The 17,596-nt window shown below is 40.5% G+C and overlaps 1 protein-coding gene across 3 annotated transcripts in view; it reads left to right on the forward strand.

The window, feature by feature from the left end:
- erbin (erbb2 interacting protein) overlaps window positions 1-17,596 on the forward strand; it is a 120,881-nt gene that overhangs the window by 73,336 nt on the left and 29,949 nt on the right. For all 3 annotated transcript variants that reach the window (XM_037547240.1, XM_017700256.2, XM_037547241.1), the window contains 6 exons: window positions 18-162; window positions 2,999-3,071; window positions 9,806-9,935; window positions 11,247-11,362; window positions 14,502-14,571; window positions 17,395-17,494. In XM_037547240.1, coding sequence (XP_037403137.1) covers window positions 18-162; window positions 2,999-3,071; window positions 9,806-9,935; window positions 11,247-11,362; window positions 14,502-14,571; window positions 17,395-17,494 — 634 coding nt within the window. The remainder of the gene's footprint in view (window positions 1-17; window positions 163-2,998; window positions 3,072-9,805; window positions 9,936-11,246; window positions 11,363-14,501; window positions 14,572-17,394; window positions 17,495-17,596) is intronic.

Genomic DNA, 17,596 nt, shown 5'->3' on the forward strand with positions numbered 1-17,596 from the left:
CTTTTTCTGTTTTACAGATGATTGGGACGCTGAAGCAGCTGACCTATTTAGACGTGTCCAAGAACAACGTGGAGCTTGTGGATGACCAGATCAGCGGCTGTGAGAATCTGCAGGACCTGCTGCTTTCCAACAACGCCCTCACTCAGCTACCCAGCTCTATAGGTACCCAAACCCAAACACTCAGACGTAGTCATAAAAGTATGAGAAATCACACTTGAGCGCACACATTGCACATATCAACACTTCTTTTAAGAGAAGACCATATATGTCTGAAATAATCTGTTATTTCTCTGGTCGAGTTGCAAACATTCCCTTTGTTTGTCATCTTTTTGTCCCTTGACATGGCCAGGAACTGCCTGCTTTGACAGAAATGGGCCTTTTGACTGACATGCAAAATTACAACAATTACAAACAGCAGACCACTGTTTTAAGCTACAACAAAAACAGAGCCACATGAAACAAATGCGCATGCACACTCCTGAAGATGTCTCTCTTAAAAGCTACTAACTGCTTCAAAGAAAACTCTTTTTAAAGATGATGCTGTGAACTTTGCAAATGTTTTACATCCACAATTTACAATTTATCTGAAAAGCTAAGTCATGGCATGCAGAGCAGGCAAATACTCGCAATCACGTGTTTCCTTTCTGACTGATAAAACCTGCCCGCATAGATGTGTACATAAAGCTATGCAGACAAAATTTCTTGTGTGGAGGATTGCCTCTCAGTAATGTCTTCAGTCATTCAGTCACTTTTAGGCACAGTCTTATTTTGTGAACAATCAATTTTTCTCTTCTTTATTATTAGTAACACATTAACATATCAGCGAAGTAGCAGTAGTGAAGCATCTGAATACATTGAAGTAAATTTCTTGTACATGTTCTGTTGATCCATTACTTACTTTAAGTAGATGTATTGTTAATATGTTACTTCCATTACACAACACTTAACCTTACCCAGCTTACCCAAAACCTAACCCTCACCCTGGCCCTCATCCTAACCCTAATTTTAACCTCAACCCAAAACCTGATCCTAACCCTCATATGTTTTTGACATGAGTCTGTTGAGTGTTTGTGTCATTTAAAAAAAATACCACTTAAAACCCTTTAAAACAGTACACTATGTATGTTCATGACATCAATGAGTGTAAAGCGCTGCCGCACTTAGTAGATTCACATCATCCAAGATCTTTTTGCAGTATAAAAAAGGGGAAAGTAGACTAGTAAGTATATTTTATTCTTAATTTTATGTAATACTGCAGAGGCCAATAAGACCAAACACACTGCAAATGCAGAAAACACTTTCATCGAATTGACAACATCCGTTTTACAACGAAAGAGAGATATTCTCGTGTTGTGACTGGCTTTTCAGTGTTTCTGAGGTTGTTTGTGTTTTCTCTATTTGCAGTACATTTTTCAAATGTATCTTGGGTGTAGTTCATGCTGATGGAAATGATTTTCTGAATTTGCACTGCTTTAGAGTTTGCAGCACGTTTTTCCTTGTACGCTTCGTTCATTGGGTCTTGTCGGCCACCACAGAGTGCATCCTTCTGCTTTCCAAGCTTTGAGCCACATAAATGCCTGGTAATGTTTCCTTTGTCATCTTTAGCCATTTAGCTGCATTTACCTTCGTTCATTGTGGACTCCTGGGTGCTTTCTATGTTCTGCAGTCATGTTTTTGGTTTAATGAGACAGGAAGTGGACAGGCTCCCTTTAAATGAGCCCACTGGGGCTGATGGCCAACCCAAACTCAGCTGACCAGTATTTTTTTCCCCCAGTATTTTTTTCCATGATTTAATTGTAAAAAAAAAAGTTTACAATGTAAATGTCAGAACTGAATGTAAATCCTGCTACTGTGGCTTCTAATTCGTTCTTCCTTATTGGGTGAATGAGCAGCCTGCGCCTTCTCCCTTATCTGCAGGTCTGTACACACACTGTGGATCTGAATACCACACAGACACATATGGATGAACAAAACGGAAGCCCTTCTCTTATCCAGAGCTCCAGTGATTGAGTTTTTGTGTCATGATGGCCTGTTCTCTGTCCTGTTGTGGTCCTGGATTGAAAAGAAGTGCGAGCAGTAATAGGAACACATCATTACCAAGTGAATGAATCATCCGTGCGCGCTCGCTAATGAGGAAGCATGCTGAAGTGGGCTCTGTTTTTTCAGTTCCCCCAACGTAAAAAGAACCACGGCCCTGGATCCGCTCCTTTTAATGTGACATGCAGAAGTGTGTATTAGCACGAAATAATGCCCCAACACTTGTATGAATTAATTGAACTCCTTTCACGCACAGAACCGCTTTTCATGGAGCGGAGGCGGTCGGCCTCGACAACAAAATGCATCAGAAGTTGCAAATCCATTCGGTAGCCTCATACGGCGATTCAAACAGATTAGTTTCTGCACATCGATCCTCATAACCTTGTTAATGTATTGATGCCAATATTGTGCTCTCTGTTGTATTAAATGAATTGGATATGGAGATGCCTACTGAGGAATGTCCTGTGAGGGAATGATCAATATCTGTATCAATGCCAGCTCCTCACTGAGGAATTCTCTCTCCCATTTTCTCTCTCTCTTTCTCTTTCTCTCTCTGTTGCTCTCTTACTCACTTTGTCCCTCTGTTCTGGTTCTGTTTTTCTCACCCTTTTTTCTCTTTTCTCTATTTCTGTCTCTCCTCCTCCTCTTTCTGTTTCTGCTTCTGTTTTTCTCCTCTATTGTTGCTTATTCTCTTTCTTTCTCTTCTCTTTTTCTCCATTTCTTTCTTTTTCTCTAAATTCTCACTGTTTTCTCCCTCCCTCATGTCTCCTTCCATTCTTTGTGTTTCTACTCTTCTGTTTTTTTCTCACCCTCTTTTATTCTGCCTTTTCTTTCACTCTGTTTTCCTCCTCTCATCTCTTGTGCCTTCATTCTGCCTTTTTCTCTCTCTCTCTCTCTCTCTCTCTCTCTCTCTCTCTCTCTCTCTCTCTCTCTCCCTCCCTCCCTCCCTCCCTCCCTCCAGGCTCTCTGAAGAAGCTGACCGCTCTGAAGGTGGATGAGAATCAGCTTGTGTGTCTGCCGGACTCTATTGGCGGGTGAGTTAATCTCCTTTTTCTCAGTTCTGTTAATGTTTGATGGCTCAGGAGATGAATTTTCACCAGTGTGGTACTAACTCATTATTACACTCAAATGACACTGTTCAAAAGTTTGTGGTCCCGCATCATATTCAAAATATGCAGCATTATTTCTGGTAATATCTGTAGCATGTTTGATTTTTTTTTTTTTTTTAACTGTTCTTTTACAGGTGAACATGCCGATTGTTGTCCATAGTATAATCGAACATCTTCAAACATCCATTTTGCCTGTAAATATGTCTCTGAACATATTAGCATAGACTAAAAATATATTATAAAACCCACTTTCCTCTGTTCTAAGCTGTAGCTCAGCTATAGCTGCTTTTCTCTTACCTCTGGCAGGAAATTTTTCCTCAAAAGCAGAACAATTTCTTGGAAAATTTCAACGTTGGACATTTTACAAGGCTGAAGTCAGTTTCTCATTCGCCACCTTCTTGCTCGAATTTTCCTGTTCCACCCAGAATGTAAGTGCTGCACCATTTAAGGTAGAAGGGGAAAAATTGAAAGAGCCTGGGAAACAAGAAGCTGACTTGCGCCTTGCATCTTTTTAGTTTTTGACGTAGCAGATTAAACGTGTAAGGAAACCAGCTGGAGTAATTACAAATGTAAATAAGTCCTTTTGTCTCCAAATCCTTGATGTCCATCTTAAATCTTTCTCTTTGCCTTTTCATTAGATTCTAGCTAGGGGAGATTTGTTTGTTTCTATGGTGACCAGCAGTCTGTGTGCCAAACTTCAGGGTTAAAGGCTGAAATAGCAGTTATGGGCTGCATTAACTCCAGCTTTTAAGACAATTTATTGCTGAAACTGTGTTGGAACGATTAGTAGAGCTTTATTTTACTGCTGAACAGGTTTATTTTATTTTCACCCAAAAATTTTATACTTTGGAGCTGCAACATGGTAGTAAAAATGTTGCATGTTGCTGACCCCTGTACTAGAAGATATGGTAGATGAAGATTAGGTTAAAATGTTGGGCTATTCTTTTAATAAAAGTGTCATGCATATTAACAATATTTACAGAGTAGATAAAAATGTATTTTGGGGACAATTAATGTATGATAAAGTATGTGTTGCAGTCATTTATGTCTTGAAATTGCATCTCTTTTAAAACATGAGGCATTCTTGTTTTAACTTCATTCTGGATGTTAATTTTTATTATAATTTCACTCTCAATTCTGCAAATTATTTGAGACCTATGTAGTTATAGACTATTCACATCATTTTACAATGATTTTATCCATTGTATCTACAGCCAAACTATTTTTATAGTATGCAATATTGAAGCTACTGATTCCAAACTGATTGTGTGTTTGCATAGTGTAGGTCCTGATTCAGCCTGGATTCCAGTCGAGCAAAGCTGTGTCCATCCATGTTGTGTTGTTTATCACAATATTAAGCCTTACTGCCTTCTATAACACTGCTCTATTACTGGACGGCTCTAATCCACGGCCTTTCAGCATGACGTGAGCAGATTAGGCTCTTGTATAGCAGCAGTGTGTGTCCAGTGGGGTTGCACTGTGTCAGAGAGGTGAGGCGGGCCATAAGCCTCAGCCAGACGGACAGACGGAACAAACAGCAGGCAATACAACCGGCCTGTGAAAGTGCTTGTCCATATGGACTCATAGAGAGGGATTACCAGAGAGAGTGTGTGAGTGAGTGAGCAAGAGAGAGAGAGTTGGAGAGGATATGTTGTCATATTCTGGTCCAAAATTCATCCCAAAACAGTTGTACCCTTTTTTTCCCCCTTCCTAACTCTCCACTCTTGCTCTAACTGTTTCCAAACACACCAATTAGCCCTTATGCTAGGTTGGCTTTTCCTTGTGTGGGATTAAGAAAATCTGTTTGGCTGGATTATGAATACACGACTGCAAGGATTCCGCTTTAATCCTAGTCAGGATTGTTAAGCATGCTGATTAATACGTGTTTAATCTTTTATTTCATTTGATTGTTTCACTGTGTCCTCTGAACTGGACTGACATCTAACAGCTCTGCCTCGTCTGACTGTCAAGTCACTCAGAACTTCTAAAACTCAAATCCTCATTCAGCTGTGAAATGTCAGTAGTGTGCGTATGCGTTTAGGGCTGCACAGTGTGGATGGAGGTCTATACTGCGATTATAATCTATTTTGTGATTACAGTAACCTGCCCTATATTAAACATTTGTGAATCATTGTGTCATGTGAAAGACTGGCAGGAATCATGTTTGACCAAAATAAGTTACAGTTAATGCCTTATAATGACTCATCAGAACACCCTCAAGAGATTGTTTAGAAGATAAGGTGTGTGTGTGTGTGTGTGTGTGTGTGTGTGTGTGTGTGTGTGTGTATATATATATATATATATATATATATATATATATATATATATATATATATATATATATATATATATATATATATACTGCTCAAAATAAAGGGAACACTTAAACAACACAATTCCAAGTAAATCAAACTTCTGTGAAATCAAACTGTCCACTTAGGAAGCAAGACTGATTGGCAATCAATTTCACGTGCTGTTGTGCAAATGGAATAGACAACAGCTGGAAATTATTGGCAATTAGCAAGACACACTCAATAAAGGAGTGGTTCTGCAGGTGGGGACCACAGACCACTTCTCAGTACCTTTCTGCTTTCTGGCTGATGTTTTGGTCACTTTTGAATGTTGGTGGTGCTTTCACACTCGTGGTAGCATGAGACGGACTCTACAACCCACACAAGTGGCTCAGGTAGTGCAGCTCATCCAGGATGGCACATCAATGCGAGCTGTGGCAAGAAGGTTTGCTGTGTCTGTCAGCGTAGTGTCCAGAGGCTGGAAACGCTACCAGGAGACAGGCCAGTACACCAGGAGACGTGGAGGAGGCCATAGGAGGGTAACAACCCAGCAGCAGGACCGCTACCTCCACCTTTGTGCAAGGAGGAACAGGAGGAGCACTGCCAGAGCCCTGCAAAATGACCTCCAGCAGGCCACAAATGTGCATGTGTCTGCAGAAACGGTTAGAAACTGACTCCACGAGGATGGTATGAGGGCCCGACGTCCACAGATTTGGGCTGTGAGCACAACCCCCCACCGTGCAGGACGCTTGGAATTTGCTAGAGAACACCAGGATTGGCAAATTTGCCACTTGCGCCCTGTGCTCTTCACAGATGAAAGCAGGTTCACACTGAGCACATGTGACAGACGTGACAGAGTGGAGAGCGATCTGCTGCCTGCAACATCCTTCAGCATGACCGGTTTGGCAGTGGGTCAGTAGTGGTGTGGGGTAGCATTTCTTTGTGCTTGCCAGAGGTAGCCTGACTGCCATTAGGTACAGAGATGAGATCCTCAGACCCCTTGTGAGACCATATGCTGGTGCGGTTGGCCCTGGGTTCCTCCTAATGCATGACAGTGCTAGACCTCATGTGGCTGGAGTGTGTCAGCAGTTCCTGCAAGATGAAGGCATTGAAGCTATGGACTGGCCCGCCCGTTCCCCAGACCTGAATCCGATTGAGCATTTCTGGGACATCATGTCTCGCTCCATCCACCAACGCCACGTTGCACCACAGCCTGTCCAGGAGTTGGCGGATGCTTTAGTCCGGGTCTGGGAGGAGATCCCTCAGGAGACCATCCGCCACCTCATCAGGAGCATGCCCGGGCGTTGTAGGGAGGACATACAGGCACGTGGAGGCCACACACAATACTGAGCCTCATTTTGACTTGTTTTAAGGACATCACATCAAAGTTGGATCAGCCATATATACAAAATATGTATATACATATTTGTGTGTGTGTGTTGTGTGTACAAATTGTGAAAAGTTGATAAAGCTTTTATTACAGATTTATTGTAAACCTTATTGTTATAAACTTGTATTTAAATTTAAACTAATCAGTTTAACTGATTAAATTTAAACTAATAATTTGTCATTATTGCATAAAAAATATTTTTATTCATATAACCAGGCTTCATTGTTTTTATACCAAAAAAAAGAAATTGTTATTCTCAGTTGCATTGGTTCCCAGTATTTGTCATGTTTTGTGACACCCAGTGTGATTTCAGTACTACAAAGGCCAGTATCACGCTAACGATTAGGTTATTATTATAATAGTTTAGCTGACAGTTTATGTCCCTGTAAATAATTGTGATTAACAGTTTTTTGTTCATTGTTGGCTACGATTAAAGTACAATCCTAAGGCCAGATTAACTGATTAGCAGTCTTGCTTTGTAGCTGTCAAATCACTGCTTCACTCTAAAGGTGTTACAGTACCAATCAGGAGACAGAAATTTTTGTTGTTTTTATAAGATCCATGATGCGTCTCTGCATTTGCTTCAACCCTGCTGAAGAAAATGCACTCAGTTCACAGTCTGTTTGTTACAACATAAACATATGATTGCAAAAGCAACTGTTAAAATTGCTTGTGTTGCTCAAATAAATATGATCATGTGCTTGTACGATAATTAGCATAACCACAAACGATATATTCAAAAGTTAAAACAATTCCAATGCTGTTTCAAGAACAATGCATTGAAACTTAAAACTATTAACTATATATCCCCCGTTCTCTTGTGAGCGTCTCTTATTTACCATCTTTTGGGGAAAGCAGTGATCAGTACTGGGTGTCTGGATGCATTTTATCAGAGTGAACCCATGCACAAATGACTGGGCTTTTATCTGAAATAGGTCAAAAATTCTAAGGGTTGTCTTTTGGGGTTTATTTTGTTATAGGGAGATGCCGAAAGGGAATGAGAGAGATGTGTTTGAGACCCTTTATTTATCTGGGTCAAGCTAGTCAATGTATAAACAGAGCTCTGTAGAATCAAGACATTTTTAACATTCAAAAAATCGGCAATCAAATTGAATCTTAAGTTCAGAATTTAAAAATCATTTTGAACCAAAAATCGTGTCGTTATGCCCCTATTATTATATATCACAAGTCTGTATTTGTGTAATTATGTATTTCCTTTATTTACTTGCATGGTTGTCCTACTTGAGTGGCAGACTTATTCCTTAGGCTTATAGCATACTTTTAGGTACCACTGGGCTGTGGACTGCAAGTCAGCAGTAAAGCACCTGTTGGTGGTAAATACTGAGGGGTGTCAGAGCCAGTGTAGTATTTAATTATTTATTTTGTTTGATTGTTTGTTTGTTTAGTGGTACAATGATAGGTCGTCAAGCTTAGCCATGTTGAAAATGTCCCAAAAATAAAATTTTTAAGCAAAAAACGTTTTCCTGTCTGCCTTCATGCTTTCTAGTAATAAGTGAGCCCAAAGAAACAAAACAGCATTGGACTACTGCCAAACACGCTGTCATAAATATGCTTTGTGCACATATGAGCATTGTTAGGCCTACCATGTGACACCATATAGACCAAGGTCTCCACAAACAATATGGTCATTAGTAGTTCTTTCCAGCAAGTGGCGCACACCACCCTGTGCGTGCTCGGACCACCACGCTGATTTGTCCAAAAAGATGTCATTTTCTTTTTGAAGTGTCCTGTTATATTCCTAATAAATGCTTCCAAAAGAGCTGAAATGCCTCGTTTGTACCTAACACAAAAAATATATACATTTTTCTTGATGTGGGGTTATATTGTATTTTTAGCTTATTTTTCTGAGTAAAACCACTTTTAAGTGAGCACACTACTATTTCATGCCTTCCAAACCCACATCCTTTCACCTTCTATTATATTTCCTAACTGTAACAGCCTCGCTGTTGATCTTATGAAATTTTGGAATTAAATTGAGCAGGAAAATATTTTATTGAAGACGTGTGGCCTCTAGCACAGCACAGTTTAAGTAAATGACTGACAATTTATGTGTTTCATCCTAACTATGACGGATTTTGGCCTCTGTTTCAAGATGGATGGCAGAAGCTGCCTTGCCAGATGTTTTATGGTGTATCTCAGAGTGCTGCGACATTTAATTAGCGATTATTCATACATTATGTTCGCAGCTCTTTTACAATCTTGCTGTGATGTTGAATTCCAGTCAAACAGAACTGCCGGCTGACTTCCAGGCACTTTTTCTCTTTCTGTCTTACGCTCTGTCTCTGTCGGTCACTCGGTCTTGTGTTTCTTTATGGACTATATTTCTTAAGAAATGAGGGTTGGAAAAATACCCCGCGTATATTCCGAGTATGCACTTGCATATTTCACAGCCAAACTCGAGGCAGATAATGGGAAGCAGATTGAGGAGAAATCTGTTACTCATAGCAGACTGAGTCCAGAGGCTTTCGCCATACTTATCCAAGTAGTGCATCTGTATGTGGGCCAGTGTTAGTAATGCGTTTCGTACGGCGCGATATGCTGACTAGCACTCAGCAGTAAGACTCTGAGAACAGTACTGAGGCTGCTGCAAGTATAGTCTGTGAAAGGTCTGAAATGTGCTGTAAGTGTGGATAAAAGGATTGTGTGTGATACTGACCATCTTACGTTTTTTTTTTATTTTTATTTTTTTTATTCCTTTGTCAGTTCCAAGTGGTTTTAAAGCTTTCTGTAGAAGCAGGACACAATGGTATTAAAGTTAATCCATATATTATATGGCCTTAATTAACTCTGTTCCCCCTCTGTCTGTCTGTCTGTCTGTCTGTCTGTCTGTTTGTCTGTCTCTCTCTCTCTCTCTCTCTCTCTCTCTCTCTCTCTCTCTCTCTCTCTCTCTCTCTCTCTCCCTCTCTCTCCCTCTCTCTCCCTCTCTCTCCCTCTCTCTCCCTCTCTCTCCCTCTCAGACTAACCGCTCTGGACGAGCTAGACTGTAGCTTTAATGAGATTGAGTCTCTGCCTCCTGCAGTTGGTCAGTGTGTGAATTTGCGGACCTTTGCTGCTGACCACAACTTCCTCACCCAGATGCCTCCAGAGGTGAGTACTGTAGTGCTGTGTGTGTATGTATGTGTATACACACACGGCATGATGGTAAATGCATCGGTAACAGAAGCCATGACACAGCAGAATGATCTACAATCATGAAGAAGTTGAAGCATGCAGCCACTGTTCCTCTCACTGCATGTATGTGATATGAGTTTTATATTTAAGTTCCAGTTGAATTATAGAAAGTAATAAATACATTCTGAGGAGCTTATTTAGTTCTGTCATCTATTCCTTTAGGAAAATGCAGTAATTTGGGGGAAATAATGCTTTAGAATGAAATTAGAGCAAATAAGACTTGAGATTCATCATAGCTACATATTATAGTTGTTTGACAGCCCATACATATTAGGCCATAACGTTATGACTAGTTACAACTGAATTGAATAACCTTGATTATCTTGTAACAGTGGCGCATATCGAGGTCTGAGATATATTAGACAGTAAGTGAACTATTCATTTTAATTAATGTGTTGGATTTGTGAGAAGCACCTTTTGACAAATTATTATGGCCTAAAACTGGGTCACAGCATCTCCAAAACAGCAGGGCTTGTGGGGTGTTTCTGGACATCAGTGATAAGTCTTGGTTGCCCAACAACTCATCACTTTGCTAGGGCAACAAAAGCTGTTCTGTCTACCTAAACGTGGTTGCAGACCAGGTACACCTTTTCATGGCAGTCGCGTTCCTGGTTGTAGTGGAGTGACCTCCTTCAGCTGGATAACGAGCCCTGTCTCACTCCTCATTGTTCAGGAATGGTTGCTCCCATGGAGCATCTGTGGGATGTGATGGAACAAAAACTCCAATCTGCAGCAACTCCACCTCACAACTTACAAGACTTAAAGGATCTACTGCTAACAACTTGGTGCCAGATACCACAGAGCACCTTCAGAGGTTTTAGAGTGTCTATGCCTCGGCTTACCTGTGCTGTTTTGGTGGGATACCCAGGACAAACAGCATATTAGTCATGTTTATGGCTCGCCTGTGTGTATATACATATTACGTAATAATATAAAGGCTGTGAACTTCTTATATAAAGCTCAGTGTTAATAATATTAAGTGTATACAATAGAGCTGCTCTCATTTGTTTTCCATATGTGCTTCATCTGCTGCTGTTAGCACATGCCACAGTGATGCAGTGTCGTTTGTGGCTCTTCTGTCCTCTTTCTTGTTGATGTGTGTTTGAAGTGATCTCACTCACGTCAATCCTGTATTCTGATTAAAGCTCCCTGACTGAAGGGGTTATCAGGTTTGCTGTACTTCTCCCTCTGCCAAAATAAGTGTGTGTGTGTCTGTGTGTTGGACAGATGGGCTGCCTGAAGAACGCCACTGTGCTTTTCCTGCACTCCAACAAGCTGGAGTCTCTGCCGGAGGAGATGGGCGACATGCAGAAACTCAAGGTCATCAATCTGAGCGACAACAAGTGAGTCTTCTCCTCTGCACACACTCATGCACATACGCTCTGAGTCCTTTAAAGCCAATGCTTGTGTGTTTTAAGTGACAGTCCTTGTTGCTTTAATGATATTTACTGCAAAACACAGGACTGTAGAGAAGATGCATGTACATTTTGTTACTGTTAGTTGAGATAAACAGATTGTAAAAAAAATAAAATATGAAATGTGGACTGTGTAAAAATTTTACATTTTTGAAATTTAATGTGTTTTAACATGCTAAACTCAACAAATAAGGATAACCAGTGCACTAAAATTGATAAAAACTGCCATAGTTAAGCGTGTTTTCTGTGCAGAATGAGAATCAGAATCCTTTATTGATCACAGGGAGAAATTGCAGTTGTTACAGTTGCAACTATTTATGTAAAAGAATAAACACTTTAATAATTTAAAACAAAGATAAAGAGAAAAATGTGCAATAAGTACACAAGATTTAAGTACTTATGGAAATAAAGGGAACACTCTAACACATCCTAGATCTGAATGAATGAAATATTCTCATTGAATACTTTGTTCTGTACAAAGTTGAATGTGCTGACAACAAAATCACACAAAAATCATCAATGGAAATCAAATTTATTAATCAATGGGAGGCCTGGATTTGGAGTCACACACAAAATTAAAGTGGAAAAACACACTACAGGCTGATCCAACTTTGATGTAATGTCCTTAAAACAAGTCAAAATGAGGCTCAGTATTGTGTGTGGCCTCCACGTGCCTGTATGACCTCCCTACAACGCCCGGGCATGCTCCTGATGAGGTGGCGGATGGTCTTCTGAGGGATCTCCTCCCAGACCCAGACTAAAGCATCCGCCAACTCCTGAACAGGCTGTGGTGCAATGTGGCGTTGGTGGATGGAGCGAGACATGATGTCCCAGAAATGCTCAATCGGATTCAGGTCTGGGGAACGGGCGGGCCAGTCCATAGCTTCAATGCCTTCATCTTGCAGGAACTGCTGACACACTCCAGCCACATGAGGTCTAGCATTGTCCTGCATTAGGAGGAACCCAGGGCCAACCGCACCAACATATGGTCTCATAAGGGGTCTGATGATCTCATCTCGGTACCTAATGGCAGTCAGGCTACCTCTGGCGAGCACATGGAGGGCTGTGCAGCCCTCCAAAGAAATGCCACCCCACACCATTCCTGACCCACTGCCAAACCGGTCATGCTGAAGGATGTTGCAGGTAGCAGATCGCTCTCCACGGCGTCTCCAGACTCTGTCACGTCTGTCACATGTGCTCAGTGTGAACCTGCTTTCATCTGTGAAGAGCACAGAGCGCCAGTGGCGTCAGGCCCTCATACCATCCTCATGGAGTCGGTTTCTAACCGTTTGCAGGGCTCTGGCAGTGCTCCTCCTGTTCCTCCTTGCACAAAGGCGGAGGTAGCGGTCCTGTTGCTGGGTTATTACCCTCCTATGGCCTCCTCCACGTCTCCTGGTGTACTGGCCTGTCTCCTGGTAGCGCCTCCAGCCTCTGGACACTACGCTGACAGACACAGCAAACCTTCTTGCTACAGCTCGCATTGATGTGAGCTGCACTACCTGAGCCACTTGTGTGGGTTGTAGAGTCCGTCTCATGCTACCACAAGTGTGAAAGCACCACCAACATTCAAAAGTGACCAAAACATCAGCCAGAAAGCAGAAAGGTACTGAGAAGTGGTCTGTGGTTCCCACCTGCAGAACCACTCCTTTATTGAGTGTGTCTTGCTAATTGCCAATAATTTCCAGCTGTTGTCTATTCCATTTGCACAACAGCATGTGAAACCTCCTAAGTGGACAGTTTGATTTCACGGAAGTTTGATTTACTTAAAGTTATATTGTGTTGTTTAAGTGTTCTCTTTATTTTTTTGAGCAGTGTAGTAAAGTGGCGGTGACTGTAATAATAAATATGACTCATCTAGTATAAAGCAGTTAAAATTATAGTACCTCTGAGTTTTTGCACACAATTATTATTATTACACATATGAGCAGGATGTGTTAGTATGTTCTCTTAGAAAATCAAAACTTTGTTCAAACTTCTGAACATGTCTGGATATATATAAAATATGATATATCTGTTTTGGCTTAATATTCTGATCATTGATAATATTGGCCAAAGTAGTTCAGCTTGGTCAGAAATGAAACAGTGGCTTATTAGCTCACAGTTGTCAATCATAATAAATTATAACTGAATAATAATAATAATAATAGTAATAATAAACCACTTATAAATAACCTTATAATTTGACTTAAGAACTAAACATGTCAGCTTAACAACATGAACAAAAATGTAAAAATGTGTGATATTATTTTTCAAAATATTATATTCCTTAATGTAGTTTCTTGTATAATATATAATATTTAAAGAGCCATCATCAGTGCTTTATTGATGGGATTTCCAGTGATAAATCTGTGAAGCCTTAATGTCTGCTGTATGATAAAATGTTTACATGCTTGGGAGTCAGGTCTAAAATTTCTTAGGCTTCAGTAAGAGTGTGTGCTAGCATCTATATCAATGTTTTCCAAGCCTTGTTAAGCTGATCCTCTGTGGTATGAATTTTGAATTGAAGCGTATGTCATAGCTGAGTTATATTTGGCCTACCTTCAGGCATTTCACTGTAGCCCTTTCTTCTCTTGGATAGTAACATACCGAGCAGCTGTTCTTCATTTGGTTTGTTCCAGATGACTAAAACGTATGCATTTTGTTTACGGTAGAGCAGAATCCATTTCTTTAATCCATTTGCCTTTTTTCTGATACATTTTAGATTGGTGTGTTGTAGACTCAGTATTGAACAGATGATGAAATTGGACCAAACGAATGCACACTTGATAGTTTTGCAGGAGTTTGAATGGTTTTTAAAGTTGTGAGGCGCCGAGGCCTTGTGATTCAGGGGAGAAATGGGGACGTTATTCATAGTAACCGTGGGCTGCCAGCTGAGTTTGATTTGGCCATGACTCAGCAGACAATGCAATTTAGTGGCAAAGCCAGAATCCTGCTGAGGGGAAAAGACCTTACCTGAGTTAGCCTCTCATTTTTCATTCCAGCAGAGAGCGCTAAATTACATTACCTTGTTTATATTATTAAAGTCTTTGCATTGTTCTTGATATCTCTCCCTTCTCTTTATTGTCAGGCTAAAAAACCTTCCCTACAGTTTCACCAAGCTGAATCAGATGACTGCTATGTGGCTGTCTGAAAATCAGGTAAGCAATAGCCAAACCCCTGGAGTTTTTATTACTGTACCTTTTCAAATTAATTGCATAATTATGCAAATATGCAGGTAATTAGATTTACTGTTGGTTAACATTCTACACCAACAGGTTTAAGTCTGAAGATTTTTCCATTTGTTTTGATGTCAAACAACGACAGGCATGGCATAAATGTAAAGGATAGTCTTTGCTCTGCTGTGCAAGACTTCACATACATTGAATTGTAAATGTATTTTCTCCTTACAAACACAAATGTGGTTTTGGAAGTTTTTGCACTTTTGACAGAATTTCATCACTTATTTGAGAAAATGAGTTCTTTTCACCGTGCATTCATTATCACCAGTGATAACTGTGACTGTGTGTGTGTGTATGTCGCTGTTGTCGAAACAAAACCTCATATCTCCAAAATGTTAACTTTACAGGAGAAAGAAAAAACCTGCTGTAGTTTTAATGTAAGTCAATGGAACCGGATGTCTTTCCAGTTCATTTTGGGTCGTTTCTTTTGATCCGTTCATCATGAAATTTACACACAATGTAAAGAACAACAGGTCCTTTGAAAATATATCAAAAACTGAAAAATGGCAAAAATGGAGATGCAAGGTTTTCTTCCGACAGCAGTGATGTATGTATGTATATTTGAGAGGTGCAGTCAGGACCACACTCGGGGCAGCCCTGTTCTAAGTTTTAACTCACAGTGAGCACAGCAGCTCAGAGAGTCACAGTGTGTTGACAGTCTGTTCTGTTTCTGTCACAGTGATGTGTTGTAACACCATGCTGTGTGCTTCAGCCTAAACTGTCACCTTCACATAAAGGGTAATTGAGAGCTGGGTTACCTTTTGCCTTTAGAACTACTCTGTGGTGGTGTTGATGCTGATGCTGGTGGTGGTGGTGTCGTTGACGTTGACTTATATATAAAATATGGGAGATGTATATCTTCTCACATCTTGATAGATCATGTGTGTGGGTAACTGAATGTGTGAGTAATCACTGCAAGTTACCGTACACTCTCTGACTAATGATTTGAGAATATAACTATTCCCCTTTACCACCCTCTACTCTTTCTCTCTCTCCCCATCTCTGTCTCCCATTATATCTCTCTCCTTGTCTCTCTATTTCTTCCTATATCTGTCTCACTCCTCTCTCCCCATCTCTTCCTCCCTCTCTCACTCCCATCCCTTCATCTCTCCTTTTCCCTTATCATTCTCTCTCTGTCTCTAATCCCCTTTCTCTCCCTCTGTCTCTCTCTCTCTCTCTCTCTCTCTCTCTCTCTCTCTCTCTCTCTCTCTCTCTCTCTCTCTCTCTCTCTCTCTCTCTCTCTCTCTGTGTGTCTCTCCCTATCTCTGTATCTCTCACTCTCTTCCCTTTTTATCTATTGCTCTCTCTTCCTTTTTCTGTCCTCTCCCTATCTCTTTCTCTGTATTTCTTTTTCCCCTGCGTCTCTCGCGCTCTCTCTCTCTCTCTCTCTCTCTCTCTCACTCTCTCTCGCTCTCTCTTCCTCTGCCTCTCTCTCGCTCTCTCTCCTTATCTCTGTATCTCTCCCTCTCTTCCCTTTTTATCTATTGCTCTCTCTCTTCCTTTTTCTGTCCTCTCTCCCTATCTCTTTCTCTGTATTTCTTTTTCCCCCTGCCTCTCTCTCTCTCTCGCTCTCTCTTTCTCTTTCTCTTTCTCTCTCTCTCTCTCTCTCTCTCTCTCTCCTATATCTCCACCTCTCTTTCTCTCTCTCTTTCTCTGTGCCCATCACTCTCTTTCACACACATACACTCCTACACAGTCTTACTCACATGGGAGAAGTGATTTAGGCTGAAAAAACTGCCATATGTTGCAGCTTCTGCTGTACTTTTTGTTGTCAAAACTTGCACGGTTATAAATGTTAAGTTAAACCCCTCTGAGATCAGAACAGAGACTCTACCTGAAAGCAGTAAAGCACACTTTCAGCCGGTCTGCCAGCTGACCCAGAGACAACACTGCCACTGTGAAAAGACCTGCACATACACAAAACCTGCTAGACTCCTCAGGCAAAACACTTCAGATTTCTCTGGAAGGGTGTTTTTGCTCTTTGGGCATGGTTGTCTATGGAAACAAATGTGCATAAGTCAGAGGGCACCTTTCATATGTTTCGTTTCCAGTCAAAATGTCCATTATGTAAAAATCATTAACTTTTCAAGAGGTATTGATGAGATACTGAGGAGATGAGCTGTGGGATCATCGGCTTGCATAAGGAAAGAGAAAGTCACAGCAAATAAATAACATTCAAATAAATGGGAGTTTAAATTATTAATCAAAGATAAAGAGACAATGGGACTGTTAACAGCTAACTCTGAAAACCAAAGTTGAAGGTGTAAAAAAAAAAAAAAAAAATTCCTGCAGAATTAACTGAACAACTGAAACTTTGACAAGAAAATGTATGTAAACAAGTACATATTCACACACATTAGTCACACACAGCTTAGAATTACTACATGTGTGAAGATGACTTTGACCTCTAACTATGAATATTGCTTCCTTAGTGTCCGTGGCTATTAGTGCTTAACTGAGACATTTATAAGGAAGCCTTTTGAATAATCTTCTGCTGTAATGAATGAATGAGTTGGATTAAAAGCGCTCCCACTATGTCTCATCTCCATGGTTGCCTCAAAGCCAGCTGCAGTAAAATGATTTTGTGTGTTGTAATAATATATGCACTAATGTTTTCTCAAATTGAAGTAAAAAGCAGTTTTGTTGGTTCTTCATCACCTGTCATATTTATCTTTCGAAATGTGACCAGTCGGTGGAATTGCTTTATAATCACTGATCCAATGCTGTGCTTTTTTCCTGCAGTCCAAGCCGCTCATCCCACTGCAGAAGGAGGAGGATCCAGAGACACACAAAACTGTTCTCACCAACTACATGTTCCCACAGCAGAGCAGAACTGAAGACTGTGAGTAATCCTCCTTGGGTTGGGTGTCATTAACAAATTTTCAATTCTGACACACATTTCCGAATTAAACTCTTTGAGTGTGTTCTGTTTTAAATAAAAACA

The sequence above is a fragment of the Pygocentrus nattereri genome, chromosome 18, assembly GCF_015220715.1.
Source record: "Pygocentrus nattereri isolate fPygNat1 chromosome 18, fPygNat1.pri, whole genome shotgun sequence".
Lineage (NCBI taxonomy): Eukaryota > Metazoa > Chordata > Actinopteri > Characiformes > Serrasalmidae > Pygocentrus > Pygocentrus nattereri.